This window comes from Thamnophis elegans, chromosome 15 (genome assembly GCF_009769535.1).
Source record: "Thamnophis elegans isolate rThaEle1 chromosome 15, rThaEle1.pri, whole genome shotgun sequence".
In the NCBI taxonomy this organism is placed as follows: domain Eukaryota; kingdom Metazoa; phylum Chordata; class Lepidosauria; order Squamata; family Colubridae; genus Thamnophis; species Thamnophis elegans.
In genome coordinates this window covers 3,025,886-3,041,997 of record NC_045555.1, presented here as the reverse complement: position 1 = coordinate 3,041,997, position 16,112 = coordinate 3,025,886, and the positions used below count along the sequence as shown (strand labels likewise).

Sequence of the window (16,112 nt, the reverse complement as noted above, 5' to 3'; positions counted from 1 at the left end):
ACAACAGTGAATGTTGAAAGTGACAATGATTTGGGATTTTTCACTTTTATGGCCATTGCAGCATCCCTGTGATCGCGTGATCAAATTTCAAACGCTGAGCAACTGGCTCGTATTTACGACGGTCGCAGTGTCCTGGGGTGACGTGATCCCCTCTTGCAACCTTCTGGCAAGCCATGTCAACGGGGAAGCTAGATTAGCTTCACAACAGGGGTTACTAACAGCAATGGCAGTGATTCACTTAACAACGGTGACACGAAAGGTCGTAAAGTGGGGCAAAGTTCGCTTAACCGATGCCTCGCTTAGCAGCCCCAATTTTGGGCTCAATTGTGGTCTTAAGTTGAGGGCTACTTCTACACAGTAGTGGGATTCAGCTGGTTTGGGATAGTTTGGGCAAACCAGTTGTTAAATTGCTGGCTGGCCCCACCCCTGCCCAGTCCCTCCCCCCATTTTTGCTCCCAGGGAGGTGCAGGATGCTGTGTGCTGCCTGTCACACCCCTGGCCACTCCCACCATGGCCACGCCCACCCAGCCGGTCATTAGGGCAGAGAACCGGTTGTTAAATTATTTGACCCCACCACTGTGAAACGGAGGCCCTCCAGAGACAATGAATGATTGAAAGAGAAAATAACGCGGCAAAACACACCCGTTCCTTAAAGGGGATGAGTATTAGAGACTATTTCAGATTCGTTCCAAAATTTCATTCCAAGATTTTCTATGAAAAATTAGATCAATGGGGAGGAAAACACTATTCAGGTGAGTATTTATACAAGCATTCTTCCAATGTATATACAACAGAGAGAGAGAGAGAGAGAAAGAAAGAGAGAGAGACAGATAAAGAGAAAGAGACACACAGACAAAGAGAGAGAAAGAGAGACAGAGACAGACAGATAGAGAGACAGATAGACACACACACACACACAGAGAAAGACAGAGAGAGAGAGAGAGAGACAGAGAAAGAGACACAGAGAGACAGACAGAGACACAGAGAGAAAGAAAGAGAAAGAGACACAGAGAGACAGAGAGAAAGAGAGAGACAGAGAGAAAGAGACAGAGAGACAGACAGACAGAGACACAGAGAGAGAGACAGAGAGAAAGAGAGAGACGGAGAGACACAGAGAAAAAGAGAGACAGAGAGAAAGAGAGAGAGAAAGAGAGAGACACAGAGAGACATGTAGAGAAAGAGAGAAAGAGAGAAAGAGAGAGAGACAGAGAGAAAGAGAGAGACACGGAGAGACACAGAAAAAGAGAGACAGAGGAAGAGAGAGACACACAGAGAGAGACAGAGACACAGAGAGAGAGACACAAACAGACACACACACAGACAGAGAGATAGAGACACACACAGAGAAAGAGAGACAGACACAGACAGACAGAGACACACAGACAGAGACACACAGACAGACAGACAGAAAGAGACGGAGACACACACACACACACAGAGAGAAACACTTTTTAAGACAAATACCTAAAATACAAAACACATCAATAGTCTAGCAGAATATTGCTAGATTCAAAATAAAAAAAAAAACTCAAGGGCTTCTTGGCAAAAAAGACGGCATCCTTCTTTTAAATCCGCAGCAAGAACTCAAAATACATCCCCACGCAGCGTTCCCATCCTAATTGGACGCAGAGCAATTGTCTTCGGAGGAGTCGACGGAATCGGGGCTGCCGGAAACCGACAAACTATACTCCGGTTTGGATTTAGGATTAAAAACAAAAGGAACTTTGGACTTTCCCGGAAGAGTTCCCAACCCTTTGGCACCTTGGAAAATATCACCCAGTCTATCGAAAGACGGTGTAGGAAAAAGAAAATTAAAAAACAGGCGCTGGGTCCAAGTTTGGCCGTTACATAGCAACGAATTCCATCTTCCAGCGATTTGCTGGAAAATCCAGTCTTCCCAGAAGAAGAGAGAGATTAATCTGGACTTGCTCTGGGGTTTTTTTCCTTTCAGGGTGTGTGGGGTACAAATCCTTCGACCCCCTTTAAGTCCAGCAGGCACAAACTTTCTGCTAATCCAATGCACTCAGGGCAGCTGAACCTCTAAGGGTAGGGGGCTTGTTTCCCCCCTCCCCAAAAAAGCTTTATTTTTCACCTTGGATAATTCAGACACGGCGGAAGGGGTTTGGCAAGGCTCTCGTTTCCATTTTCCCGAAAAGTCCAACGGTACTCATGGGGGTGGGCTCAGTGGCTGAGACGCTGAGCTTGTCGATCAGAAAGGTCGGCGGTTTGAATGCCCAGCGCCGTGTAACGGAGGGATCTCCCGTGACTTGTCCTGGCTTCTGAAAACCTAGCCGTTCGAAAGCACGTTAAAAAATGCAAGGAGAAAAATAGGAATTGCCTTTGGTGGGAAGGGAACAGTGTTCCGTGCGCCTTCGGCGCTGAGTCATGATGGCCACATGACCACGGAGACGTCTTCGGACAGCGCTGGCTCTTCAGCTTTCAAACGGAGATGAGCAGCGCCCCCTAGAGTCAGGAACGACTCGCACAGATGTGTGAGGGGAACCTTTACTTTTACCAGAAGTGGCAGGAGACACTGGATCCAAGCACAGATTATCACATTTCCCTTCTCCACTGTGACTTCAGTCCGCATTCCCCTCTTCCCCTACCACTACGATTGCTCGGGGGAAGAAGCAGATGCATCCCCCGGGTTCTCCTGCGCCTCCATGGGGCGGTTTTGGGATGATCCGGGCAAATTGGGGGTTTCGTTCCGCTCCCTATCTGACGCTGCTGGTTCACAGGCGTGGCTGTCTGGTTTTGGGCCCACTGACGGAGTCTCCGGCTTGGACATGCGGATGGCCTCGTCGTAAGAAGGGGGCATCTCTATGGCGTAGAGGCTGTAGGCTGGAGGACAAGCCGTATTCCGATCTGGGTCTCCAAAAGGTAGCGAGAGTGAGACGTTAGCGGGGTACTGGAGGGAGCTATAGGCTGTAAAAACAACGAAGCAGAAAGATTAGGCCAGGGGTCAGCAATCTTAAACAGTCAAAGAGCCACAAAGGTCCTAACCGGAAGCCCCCTGTTCAATTCTGGAATCGATCGGAAGTCCGGTTCCCCCACCATAGTCTCCTCCTAGTGCGGCGTTGTTTTTCCTCTACCTGCCCTAACCGAAAGCCCTATCAATTGTGGAGCTGACTGGCGACAGGGAGCCGCAGCAGAGGGATGAAAGAGCCACATGCGGCTCCAGAGCCGCAGTTTGATGACCCCTGGATTAGGCCAGTGATGGCTAACCTTTTTGTCGTCACATACCGAAAGCACATAATGCAATGCGTGCAGGACACTTCCCCCCCGCGTGCCCCACCCCTGCACATGTGCATGTTACCCCCCCCCCATGCACCCACTTTCCTGTGCATATGCCACGTCATGCCTCATTTTGGGCCCAATAGGCCTCTCTGAAGTCTCCTAAGACCACAAAACGGGGCACGGGGGGGCACGCTGCATCCCCCCCATGCTTCCCTCGCCCCTTCGCATGTGACGACACCACCACCCCCTGCGTGCCTGCATGTCTCCTGCATGCACCCTGCCAAGGGGTGGGTTCCTACTGGTTTGGCCAAGTACCGGTTCTATCGGCGGCACCTCTTGTTTTTTGCTTCTGTGCATGCGCAGAAGCAATTTTTTTACTACTGCGCATGCGCAAAGCATGTCCCTGAGCGAACCAGCAGTAACAGAAGCTGGAGCCCACCCTTGAGCTCGCCCCCATGCATGTGTGGCAGAGACCCCAAAATTAGCTGGCCGGTGGGCGCGGTGGAGCTGAGCTGGGGTGACGGATTGCATGCCCACAGGGAGGGCTCCGCGTGCCACCTGCGGCACGCACGCCATAGGTTCGCCATCACGGGATAACGGCGGTCCTGCAATATTTTATTCTTCTTTTTTAGTCTTCAGTTCACGGCCACAGATTGGCAACATTTCCATTGCTAAGTCAAGACAATTGGTTTTACGGCCTTCCTTCCCAAAGTCGTTAAATGAATCATTACAAAGGTTCAAGTTAGTCACTTGGTTGGTTTTTTTTTAATAGAGGGAGAGTTTTGAATACCATGTATACCATTACATAGCTGTTCTGTCCCTCCCCTTCACAGCTTGAGAACAAACGGCAAGGACAAACTTAAAAGGACTTTTCTTTATCAGTTCACAGTTCAAACTGGCTTCGAGCCCCAAAAATAACATAAATACAAGTCTTTGACCAGATAACGTAATGAAAACAAATCTTTCTTACGGCAACTCAATTTGAAGAAAACGAAAGCAAAACACTTCTTCCAAAAGTCTCTACGAATCAGGGTTACAGACATACAGAGCATTTATCCAAGTGAATCTTACATTAAGCAATGCACTTCTCCAGTGTAGCCTTGAATCAGGGTTACAAGAAACAGAAAGCACTTATCCAAGTGTAACAAGCAATGTTGTACGAACCAAGAAACCCACGAAGGAACGACGTTGACTCCAGCAACTGGGGCGTGGCAGCATCCATCCTTTTATCTCCAAACTTGCCTCCCACAAGCCCCAGCGGCATACTGAATCTTGATCCCGAAAAAACTCACAGCAGAACTGCTGAGTCACAACACATAGCCAACATCATATCCTATTGATAGCCATTTTTCTGAAACGGTATAGGGTTTCCTGCTTAGGCACGGAGTTGGACTAGAAGACCTCCAAGGTCCCTTCCAACTCTGCTATGGTATTGTATTGTGTTGTATTATTATTAAATGTTTACATCAATTCATCTTACCATCAACTCCCAAAAACTATTATTGGCTCTCCATACATCATATTTTCTACCTTATCCATCACTTTCTTCTCCCTCTCTCTTCCCCCTCCCTACCTCCTTTCTTCCCTCTATCATCCTTCTCTTCTCTACTTCCCCTGCCTTTCTCCTTCTCCTCTCTCCTCTTACCATTCTTCCTTTCTCTCCTCCTCTCCCCCCCTGCTCTCTCTCCTATCCCTCTCTTCTTCCCTCCTCTGTCCTCTACTTACAATACAATAGCAGAGTTGGAAGGGACCTTGGAGGTCTTCTGGTCCAACCCTCTGCCTAGGCAGGAAACCCTATACCGTTCCAGACAAATGGCTATCCAAACTCTTCTTAAAGACTTCCAGTGTTGGGGCATTCACAACTTCTGGAGGCAAATTCTGATTAATTGTTCTAACTGTCAGGAAATTTCTCCTCAGTTCTAAGTTGCTTCTCTCCTTGATTAGTTTCCACCCATTGCTTCTTGTTGTGCCCTCAAGTACTTTGGAGAATAGTTTGACTCCCTCTTTTTTGTGGCAGCCCCTGAGATATTGGAAGACTGCTATCCTGTCTCCCCTTGTCCTTCTTTTCATTAAACTAGACCTACCCAGTCCCTGCAACCATTCTTTATATCTCTTGGCTTCTAGTCCCCTAACCCTCTTGGTTACTCTTCTCTGCCCTCTTTCTAGAGTCTCCACATCTTTTCTACATCGTGGCGACCAAAACTGGATGCCGTATTCCAGGTGTGGCCTTCCCAAGGCCTTCTAAAGTGGTATTAACCCTTCACGTGATCTTGATTCTCTCCCTCTGTTGATGCAGCCTAGAACTGTGTTGGCTTTTTTGGCAGCTGCTGCACACGGCTGGCTCCTATTTAAATGTTTGTCCACTAGGACTCCAAGATCCCTTTCACAGTTACTACTATTGAGCAAGGTACCACCTATACTGTAGCTGTGCATTTCGTTTTCCTTGCCTAAATGTAGAACCTGACTCTTTTCACCATTGAATTTCATTTTGTTAGATAGCCCCCAATGTTCAAGTCTGTCCAGATCCTTCTGTAGCTTAAGCCTGTCTTCTGGAGTATTGGATATTCTTCAAAGTCTTCATCTCATTTACTTATGTTTATAAACATAAACATACTTGGAGTCACCCAGTTGTGAAGTGAATCTGCCTCCTCCCAAATGACTTAACCTGTCATTGTTTACTTACAGGTAACGGTGCTGTGGGCGGTGCTGTCATGCTCCATGGGGATGACGGTGAGGTTGTGTGCATGGGGTGGGAAGGTTTGACGCAGGGGTTGCTTGGTGCGGCAGCAAAATTTGGCACAGCTGGCCCCGATCCCACACATCAGGAGCAGGAACACCGTGAGCAGGATAAGCCTGCGGGGAGAAAGGGGGGAAAGGTAGTGAGTGGGATGACAAGGAGAGAGGGAGGAAGGCAAAGAGAGAAGGAAGGAAGAAGAGAGAAAGTAGGGAGGAGGGAGGAAAGAAAGTAGAAAGGAAGGGTAAAAGAGAGAGGGAAGGAAGGGATAAAAGAGAAAAGGAAGGAGAGAAAGCAGGGGAGAGGGAGGAAGGCAAAGAGAGAAGGAAGGAAGGAAGGAAGGAAGGAAGGAAGGAAGGAAGGAAGGAAGGAGAGAGAAAGTAGGGAGGAGGGAGGAAAGAAAGTAGAAAGGAAGGGTAAAAGAGGGAGGGAAGGAAGGGATAAAAGAGAGAAGGAAGGAGAGAAAGCAGGGGAGAGGGAGGAAGGCAAAGAGAGAAGGAAGGAAAGAAGGAAGGAAGGAAGGAAGGAAGGAAGAAGAGGGAAAGTAGGGAGGAGGGAGGAAAGAAAGTAGAAAGGAAGGGTAAAAGAGGGAGGGAAGGAAGGGATAAAAGAGAGAAGGAAGGAGAGAAACCAGGGGAGACGGAGGAAGGCAAAGAGAGAAGGAAGGAAGGAAGGAAGGAAGGAAGGAAGGAAGGAAGATTAGAGATAGTAGGAGGAACGGAGGAAAGCAAGTAGAAAGAAGGGTACAAGAGGGAGGGAAGGAAGGGATAAAAGAGAGAAGGAAGGAGAGAAAGCAGGAGAGTGGGAGGAATGCAAAGAGAGAAGGAAGGGAAGAATAGAGAAAGCAGGAAGGAGGGAGGAAAGAAAGTAGAAAGGAAGGATAAAAAAGGGAGGGAAGGGATAAAAGAGAGAAGGAAGGAGAGAAAGCAGGAGAGTGGGAGGAAGGCAAAGAGAGAAGGAAGGGGAAAAGAGAGAAAGCAGGAACGAGGGAGGAAAGGAAGAAAGGAAGGGTAAAAGAGGGAAGAAAGGAAGGGATAAAAGAGAAGGATAGAAAGCAGGAGAGAGGGAGGAAGGCAAAGAGAATTTTTACATGCGTGAGTGCATGGGCACGCATGGGCGTGTCTCCTCCCCCCAATTATAGTCCTTACTGCCTGCTTTAAAAAAAAGAGCTCATAAAACCTTTGCACGATTAAGTGATCTGTTGCAGAGGGCACTAAGGCAGATCGCCAAGAGACAAAAAGGAAAAGGAAAAAAAGAAAATGGGCACTCAGAAAGTTAGGGATTTGACATTTCTAGGTAAAACATTGCCAAAATCCTTAATGATTGACACAAAAGAACTACCCGTTGTAATTTTATCATCTGATTTCTGTTCTTAGGCCAAGTAAAAATATATACATTATATATTTGTATGTATATCTATTATACACACAGAGAGAGAGAGAGAGAGAGAGACAGAGAGAGAGAGAGAGACAGAGAGAGAGGAGAGAGAGACAGAGATCAGATGATAAAACTGCACTATATATGATAAAAATTACAACACATATTTAATCCAGCAAGGGTGTTTTCCCTTAATTAGGCAGTTGTCCATCCATCACAGCCAATAATGGCAACCTTACAACTTGTGGACTTCAACTCCCAGAATTCCCGAGCCCGCGTGGGAGTGCCGGGAGGTTTCCACCAGCAGCTGTATTTCAGGAATGTATTTATAAGAGCAATATCATTTTATTTCTTTTTGGGGGTCCTGAATGCAAACTGTTTTGAGGGGCAGCTGTTAGAAAGTTGCTAAAACAGGATTCACCAACTCTTACCGAGTTTCCCCGAAAATAAGACAGGGGTCTTATTTGCTTTTGACCCCCCCCCCAAATAAGTACCTGGCCTTATTTTCGGGGAGGTCTTATTATTTGTGAGGTGCAGGAGGAAGCGAGCGTGGTCACCTCGTGGCTGCTGCTGTGTTGCAATATTTGGGGGGAGGGCTTATTTTTGGGGAGGGCTTATCTTAGCGCATAAAAGCCCAATTGGGCTTATTATCTTGGGAAGTCTTATTTTCAGGGTAGCAAGGCGCAAATCGTAGAGGCCCAACCCCAGAAGATCCACACAATGCATTAAACCCGGGATTGGCTAAATAGAATATCTATGTTAATCCACCTTGTGCGGTAAAACACCTTTATGGAATGACGTGATTTTTGCTTTCCCACGACAGCCGCAACCTGAGACTGTGAGCCCAACCGTTGCTTAATTTACGTGGCTTCTGCAAATTAGTGGCCGAATGGAAACTAGCAGTTGTACTTCGTCGTCTTCAACGAGTCTCGTTCGGTTGATTTTATTCTCAAAAGTTCCCCGGAAGCAGAGAGAAGTAGGTGGAAACCTGACCTCATCCTCGGGTATGCCAAACATGCCCCCTCCCAAAGCTAATTCAGAATGAGTAGAAGGCCCTGCCTCGCGCTCGACTCCTTCAGCTAACAAAACCCGGTCATCTGAATCACCGCAAAGGAGGGAAAATCCACCCACTTTTTCTGGGTGAGGCCAACTGCTCAGGTTTCTGATAGCTCAGGAGGATGTTGACCCACTAACTTGGTGTGTTTGTGAGTCACACACCCGCAGCAGCAGGCAGGAATTTTGGCCAACGAGAAGAGAAACGAGGAATTCATCTGAAGAAGAAAGGCGGAGGAGGATGGGCCCTAGAAGAAACCAATTTTTTTTTTTGCCTCTCTTGGGCAGGTGGGCTGAGCCTTAATTGGGCACCTCTGTGATCTCCCCCACTTCCAGAGAGGGGGGTGTAGTCCCGTGATGGCGAACCTGTGGCACGCGTGCCAGAGGTGGCACACAAAGCCCTCTCTGTGGACCTATGCGCCATTGCTAATTGCTCTTCTGGTTTCCGCCGTGCACATGCGCGCCAGCAAGCTGGGTCTTTGCTGGTGCTGGAGCACTGGAAAACAGTCCGAAAAACATCATGAAGACAGCCCCAAAAACGCCCTGAAATTAGCTTGGAAAACAGCCTGAAAATCCCCCCCAAAAAAACCCCCTGAAAACAGGCCAAATAAGTCCTGAAAATGGACTGAAAAATGCTTGAAAATGGACCAAAAAAAACCTCCTGAAAACAGCCCGAAATCACCCTGAAAATGGCCCTATAAATACCCTGAAAAACACCCCGAAAACAGCCAAAAACTGGTATGAAAATGGACCGAAAAATGTCCTGAAAACAGCCTGAAAAAACCCCCCAAAACACCCTGAAAACAGCCCAAAAAAGTCCTGCAAATAGCCCCACAAAGTCCTGAAAACGGACTGAAAAACGCTTGAAAACAGACCAAAAAACCTCCTGAAAACAGCCCCAAAAACACCCTGAAAATCGCCCCCAAAACACCCTGAAAAACACCCTGAAAACAGACCAAAAACGGCCTGAAAACAGCCTGAAAAATGGCCTGAAAATAGCCCGAAAATGGCAAAAATACCAGCCAAAAAACAGGCATGTGTGCCAGGTGCCGGCGCCTGGAGGCTCAGCGGGCTGAGATGGTCAGCCAGTTCCAGGCCATGATGCAGCCCCACTGGAACGAGGCCCTCCGGCTCTTTGCCACCAATGGTGCTTCCCTCCAGCCTTCGCCCAAAGCCCCCCAGCAGGAGGCTGAAGCAGACCCCAAGTTGGGATTTCTGCCCCCCTCCGACCCCCACAAAAAGACCCCGAAGGGGGAGACTCTCTGCAGCAACACAAGCATTCATTGCACGTATCCGTCCCAGGGGAGGCGTAGTTTGAGGACCCCTGATTTAGTGCAATATAAAAAAGGCAAATCATTTTTCTGCAGACCACCAAAAGTTTATCGCGGACCCCCAGTTGGGGACGGCTGCTCAGAGAGACACCCAGGACTGGATCTGCAGTTCTGGATAAGCTGCTGCTTAAACAAAGATGCTTCCGGAACGATAAAAAAATTGAATGCAGCTTACCAAACGTACCACAGGCTTGTCCAGCTGGTGCCTTGTTCGGAACATCTGCCAGAGAAGGAAGTCACCGATCACTAATCAATCACTTGACCCAGCTTGACACACACACACACACGCGCGCGCGCACACACACACACACGCACAGATAACAACCTGATCCAGCTCACCCACACCCACAGCAAACAAAAAAGAAGGGAGGCAGAGATTTTGTCACTTCCAGTTTGGAGGTGAGTAATTGGAAGGCAGAAAACGCAACAATAGACCACCTTTTAAGTATTTGAAAATTTATGCACAGGTAGTTCTCGACTTATAGCCATTCGTTTAGTGCAATAGCAATAGCAATAGCAATAGCAGTAGACTTATATACCGCTTCATAGGCCTTTCAGGCCTCTCTAAGCGGTTTACAGAGAGTCAGCATATTGCCCCCAACAATCTGGGTCCTCATTTTACCCACCTCGGAAGGATGGAAGGCTGAGTCAACCCTGAGCCGGTGAGATTTGAACCGCTGACCTGCTGATCTAGCAGTAGCCTGCAGTGCTGCATTTAACCACTGCGCCACCTTGGCTCCTCCTTTAGTGGCCAAAGTTCCAACGGCACTGAAAAAACATGACTTACGACCAGTTTTCAGGCTTACCACCTCATTCGGTCACATCATCAAAATTCAGACGCTGCACAGATGACTCTTATTTATGACGGTTGCAGTCTCCTGGCCGGGGGGGGGTGTCACGTGAGTCCCGTTTTGCAGTCTTCTGACAAGCCAAATCAACGGGGAAACCTGATTCACTTAATGGCCGTGTGACTGACTTAACAACTGAAGAGATTCACTTAACAACAGCGGCAAGGAAAGGCCATAAAAATGGGCCCAAACTCACTTTTAAACAAATGGCTCAGCTAATGACTGAGGTTTTGGGCTCACGTTGTGGTCGAAAGTCGAGGACTTCCTGTGTGTACCTACTCAAAGATGACACTTAAAATTTACTCACTCTTGGTGGCCGGTGCAGAGGATCTCACAAAAGGAAGGCAGAGCCTGACGGAGAGGAGGAAAATAGATTATTAAGCACAGAACAGGAAGACAAGAAGGCAAATTCTGGATCTTGATTTGGTGGCTCTTAAAAACAGACAGCAGCTAAAACAACTCTGTTGATCTGATGAGTTTGAGAATCAGACTCAAGTACTACAGTACCAATCGTCCACAACTCGGATCTCCCTGAGAGGTTCACAAAATTATACCCCGATACTCAAGTTTTCCTGCCTTGAGTTCTTAAATTAATTACTTTCTGGATTTACAGAATGACCAGAGGAGAGTTTCAATTCATATTTAGAATAGAATAGAATAGAATAGAATAGAATAGAATAGAATAGAATAGAATAGAATAGAATACAGTAGAGGAGTAGGGTAGGGTAGGGTAGGGTAGAATAGAGTAGGGTAGGGTAATTTCCAATTTCCAATTTATTTTCATTTCATTTCATTTATTTGACATTTATAGGCCGCCCTTTTCTCTGAGGGGACTCAAGGCGGCTTACAATTTGTAGGAAGGGAGTGCAAGACAAAACACAAAAAGAAAATGTGAAATATAATAAAATAAAACAATAAAACACAACATTCATTCAGCATTCGGGTGGGGCGAGATTAGGGTCTTATCCCCAGGCCTGACGGGATAGCCAGATCTTAAGGGCTGTGCGGAAGGTCTGGACGGTGGTGAGGGTACGAATCTCCACGGGGAGATCGTTCCAAAGCGTCGGAGCTGCTACTGAGAAGGCTCTCCTCCGCGTAGTCGCCAGTCGGCACTGACTGGCGGATGGAATTCGGAGGAGGCCAACTCTATGCGATCTGATGGGACGGAGGGAGGTAATCGGCAGAAGGCGGTCTCTCAAATAGTCAGATCGACTACCATGGAGGGCTTTATGAATGGTAAGTAGCACCTTGAAGTGCACCCGGAGATCAACAGGTAGCCAGCGCCGCTCACAGAGGATCGGTGTTATGTGGGCGAACCGTGGTGCGCCCACGATCACTCGCGCGGCCGCATTCTACAAATTTATTAGTATTTGTATGCTGCCCACTCCCATTGGGACTCTGGGCGGCTTACAGGCAAGACGAACATATATTAAAAAATTTAAGATAAAAATATAAGTGTTAAAAATATCAACAACATGCATACAGTTGGAGTGGGGCTGGATACTACTCAACAGCCCCAGGCCTGCCGGAACAGCCAGGTCTTCGTGGCTTTTCGGAAGGCCAGAAGGGTGGTAAGGGTCCGGATCTCTACGGGGAGATAGCAGTAATAGCAGTAACAGTAGACTTATATACCGCTTCATAGGGCTTTCAGGCCTCTCTAAGCGGTTTACAGAGTCAGCATATCGCCCCCAACAACAATCCGGGTCCTCATTTTATCCACCTCGGAAGGATGGAAGGCTGAGTCAACCCTGAGCCGGTGAGATTTGAACTGCTGAACTGCTGATCTAGCAGTCAGCCTGCAGTGCTGCATTTAACCACTGCGCCACCTTGGCTCAAGATCGTTCCATAGGGCCGGAGCAGCTACAGAGAAGGCCCTTCCCCGGGGACCCAGGGGTATAATAGAGTAGAGTAGAGTAGAGTAGGGTAGGGTAGGGTAGGGTAGGGTAAGGTAGGGTAGGGTAGGATAGAATAGAATAGAATAACAGAGTTGGAAGGGACCTTGGAAGGGACCTTGGAGGTCTTCTAGTCCAACCCCCTGCTCAGGCAGGAATCCCTATGCCATTACTGAGGGATTAAATTCAATCAATAATTCAAACCCTGTAAAACAAGCCAAAGTTAAAAAAAAATCAACCCAGCATCCTTCACAAATGCAGATGCTAAGCCCAATGTTTTTCAACGGTTGGCCCCTTGAAGATATGCGGACTTCAACTCCCAGAATCCCCCATGCCTGGGGAATTCTGGGAGTCGAAGTCCACATGATCTTCCAGCGGCCAAGGTTGAGAAATCCTGCTGCATTGGCTTGGGGACAAACTCAAAACAATGCTGTGTGAACACAACACAAACGCACTGCTGGACTTTTAATTCAAAACATTTAGAAAACGGGTTTGTTCTGGACTCCAAACCCTGTTCGTTCTGCCCGGAAGTTCTTCCCTAACCAGAATTCGACTCCATGACAAAGAAAACCCTGCTGTTTATTCACTCAACCTAAAATGCACATCCTTCACTGCTCTACAAAAAATAAGAATAAAGAGACGGGACTATGCAGGAACTGGGTATGTCTAGTATTATGAAAAGAAGGACCAGGGGAGACATGATAGCAGCATTCCAATATCTCAGGGGCTGCCACAAAGAAGAGGGAGTCAAGCTATTCTCCAAGGCACCTGAGGGCAGGACAAGAAGCAATGGGTGGAAACTAATCAAGGACAGAAGCAACCTAGAACTGAGGAGAAATTTCCTGACAGTGAGAAGAATTAATCAGTGGAACAACTTGGCCTCCAGAAGTTTTGAATGCTCCAACACTGGAGGTTTTTAAGAAGAGGTTGGATATCCATTTGTCTGAATTGGTGCAGGGTCTCCTGCCTAAGCAGGGGGTTGGACTAGAAGATCTCTAAGGTCCCTTCCAACTCTGTTATTCTATTCTATTTCTATTGTGTTCCCCGTAACTATAGTGTGAAAGTTGGACGTTAAAAAAAGCAGGACAGGAAGAAAATGGGCTTTTTTGAGATGCGGTGCCAGGGGAAGGCGCCTGCGCATTCCTTGGACGGCAAAGCTGACCAGCATCATAATATAATACAGGCAGCCCTCATCCTACGACCACAACTGAGTCTCAAAGGGGGGGTTGGACTAGAAGACCTCCAAGGTCCCTTCCAATTCTGTTATTCTCTTCTCTTCTCTCTTCTCTTCTATTTTACTTATTCTCTTCTATTTTCTATTCTATTTTCTCTTCTCTTCTCTTTTCTATTCTATACTCTGTTCTCTTCTGTTCTCACCTCTTCTCTTCTCTATTCTATTTTCTCTTTTCTCTTCTCTTCTTTTTTACTTATACTCTTCTCTTCTATTTTCTATTCTATTCTATATTCTGTTCTCTTTTCTTCTCCTATTCTCTTCTATATTCTATTCTATTCTATTCTATTCTATGTTCTCTTCTATCTTCTCTTCTCTAATCTATTTTATGTTCTCTTCTCTTCTATTTTACTTATTCTTTTCTATTCTTTTCTATTCTCTATTCTATTTTCTCTTCTCTTCTATTTTCTCTTCTCTTCTATTTTCTCTTCTCTTCTATTTTACTTATACTTTTCTATTCTTTTCTATTCTCTATTCTATTTTCTCTTCTCTTTTCTATTTTATTCTATTTTCTCTTCTCTTCTATTTTACTTATACTTTTCTCTTCTATTTTCTACTCTATTCTATATTCTGTTCTTTTCATTTCTTCTCTCTTCTATTCTGTTCTCTTCTCTTCTATATTCTCTTCTATTTTTTCTCTTCTCTTCTATCTGCTCTTCTCTTCTTTATTTTATTTTATGTTCTCTTCTCTCTCCTCTCCTCTTCTTATTCCCTATTCTATCCTACTCTACTCTTTCTCCGGGACTCTAAAGCAAGTCGCTTTTACAGATGGGATTTCTGGACGCGCTAGAAAGGGGGCGCTGGGGGTATTTCACAAGAGACGCGCACCCGAAGGATGGACCCGGGTTTTCGGCGGTCGTGAGAACCCAGCTTTCTCCCCCCTCCACCCACCCGCGAGCATCCCCCGAGAGGCGGCTGTGATCGAAAGCCCCGGGGAGCGGGGAAAGCCACTCACCTGCGCCCCGATGGCGGCCGCCCAGAGGACGGGAGAGGAGAGCCGGCTGGCTGGGCGGCTGGAAGAAGCCATGGGCAGCGGGGAGGAAGAGGCTGAGCGGCCTCCAGGGCCCGCCGAGGCCGCCTTTGTCTCGGACGCCGGCCCAAGAGCGCCGCCGATCGCGCAGGAGAGTCCAAAGGGGACGCTTAGCGAAGGAGAGTCGTCGGCCAGAAGCCACGCCTCTCCCTGACAGGCCACGCCCACGCCCAGCTTCAAGAGAGAGAGGGAGAGGGAGAGGGGGGGAGAGGGGGGGGGAGAGAGAGAGAGAGAGAGAGAGAGAGAGAGAGAGAGAGACCGCCCGCCGTTCCAAACGGGTTGGTTTCCACCGGCGCTTTCTGTCTAATTGGGGGAGGGGGACACGGAGGCGCGGAGCCATTGATCAGGAGGTGGGGGATCAGGAGGATGGGTTTGGCAGTCAAGGACACCCCCCCCCCGCCCCCGCAATCCCTGACTAAGCCTCTATTGTCCAATGACTTTTATCGGTCTGTTTGTCTATTCAACCATCCATCCGTATCTATCTATCTATCTATCTATCTATCTATCTATCTATCTATCTATCTATCTATCTATCATCTATCTATCTATCTATCATCTATCTAATTATCTATCTATCTATCTATCTATCTATCTATCTATCTATCTATCTATCATCTATCTAATTATCTATCTATCTATCTATTTATCTATCATCTATCTAATTATCTATCTATCTATCTATCATCTATCTATCTATCTATCTATCTATCTATCATCTATCTAATTATCTATCTATCTATCATCTATCTAATTATCTATCTATCTATCTATCATCTATCTAATTATCTATCTATCTATTTATCTATCATCTATCTAATTATCTATCTATCTATCTATCTATCTATCTATCTATCTATCTATCATCTATCTATCTATCTATCATCTATCTAATTATCTATCTATCTATCTATCTATCATCTATCTAATTATCTATCTATCTATCTATCTATCTATCATCTATCTAATTATCTATCTATCTATCTATCATCTATCTAATTATCTATCTATCTATTTATCTATCTATGTAATTATCTATTTATCTATCAATCAATCTATCTATCATCTATCTATCTATCTATATCCATCCATCCATCCATCCATCCATCCATCCATCCATCATCCCTGTCTGTGTGTCTTTCTGTCCAACCATCCATCCATTTGTATCTCTTCTATTTTCTATTTCTATCCTACCCATCTGTCTGTCTGTTTGTCTTTCTATCTGTCTGTCTATCATCCATCCATCCATCCATCCATCCATCCATATCTGTCTGTCTTTCTTTCTGTCTGTCTGTCTGTCTGTCCATCCATTTGTATCTCTTTATCTCCTATTTCTATCCTATCCATCCGTCCATCCATCTCTGTTTATCTATCTATCTATC

The 16,112-nt window shown here is 46.5% G+C and overlaps 1 protein-coding gene across 1 annotated transcript; it reads right to left on the bottom strand.

Moving 5' to 3' along the window:
* Positions 1-2,461: 2,461 nt before the first annotated feature.
* On the bottom strand, positions 2,462-14,846 carry TMEM52 (transmembrane protein 52). Its single transcript, XM_032232266.1, has 5 exons — positions 14,659-14,846; positions 10,888-10,931; positions 9,908-9,952; positions 5,921-6,090; positions 2,462-2,925 (listed from the first exon to the last, which is right to left on the bottom strand). The coding sequence occupies exons 1-5, from the start codon at positions 14,728-14,730 to the stop codon at positions 2,609-2,611; spliced, it is 648 nt and encodes a 215-aa protein (XP_032088157.1). The 5' UTR covers positions 14,731-14,846; the 3' UTR covers positions 2,462-2,608.
* Between the last annotated feature and the right edge of the window lie 1,266 nt (positions 14,847-16,112).

Bases quoted from the DNA above. Each gene is read 5' to 3' on its own strand.
- TMEM52 (XM_032232266.1), bottom strand. From the start codon at position 14,730: ATGGCTTCTTCCAGCCGCCCAGCCAGCCGGCTCTCCTCTCCCGTCCTC. The intron at 10,932-14,658 runs GTGAGTGGCTTT...CCTCTCCGTCAG, and splicing joins CGGCCGCCATCGGGGCGCAG to GCTCTGCCTTCCTTTTGTGA. The intron at 2,926-5,920 runs GTAAGTAAACAA...TTGTTTTTACAG, and splicing joins CGCCCACAGCACCGTTACCT to CCTATAGCTCCCTCCAGTAC.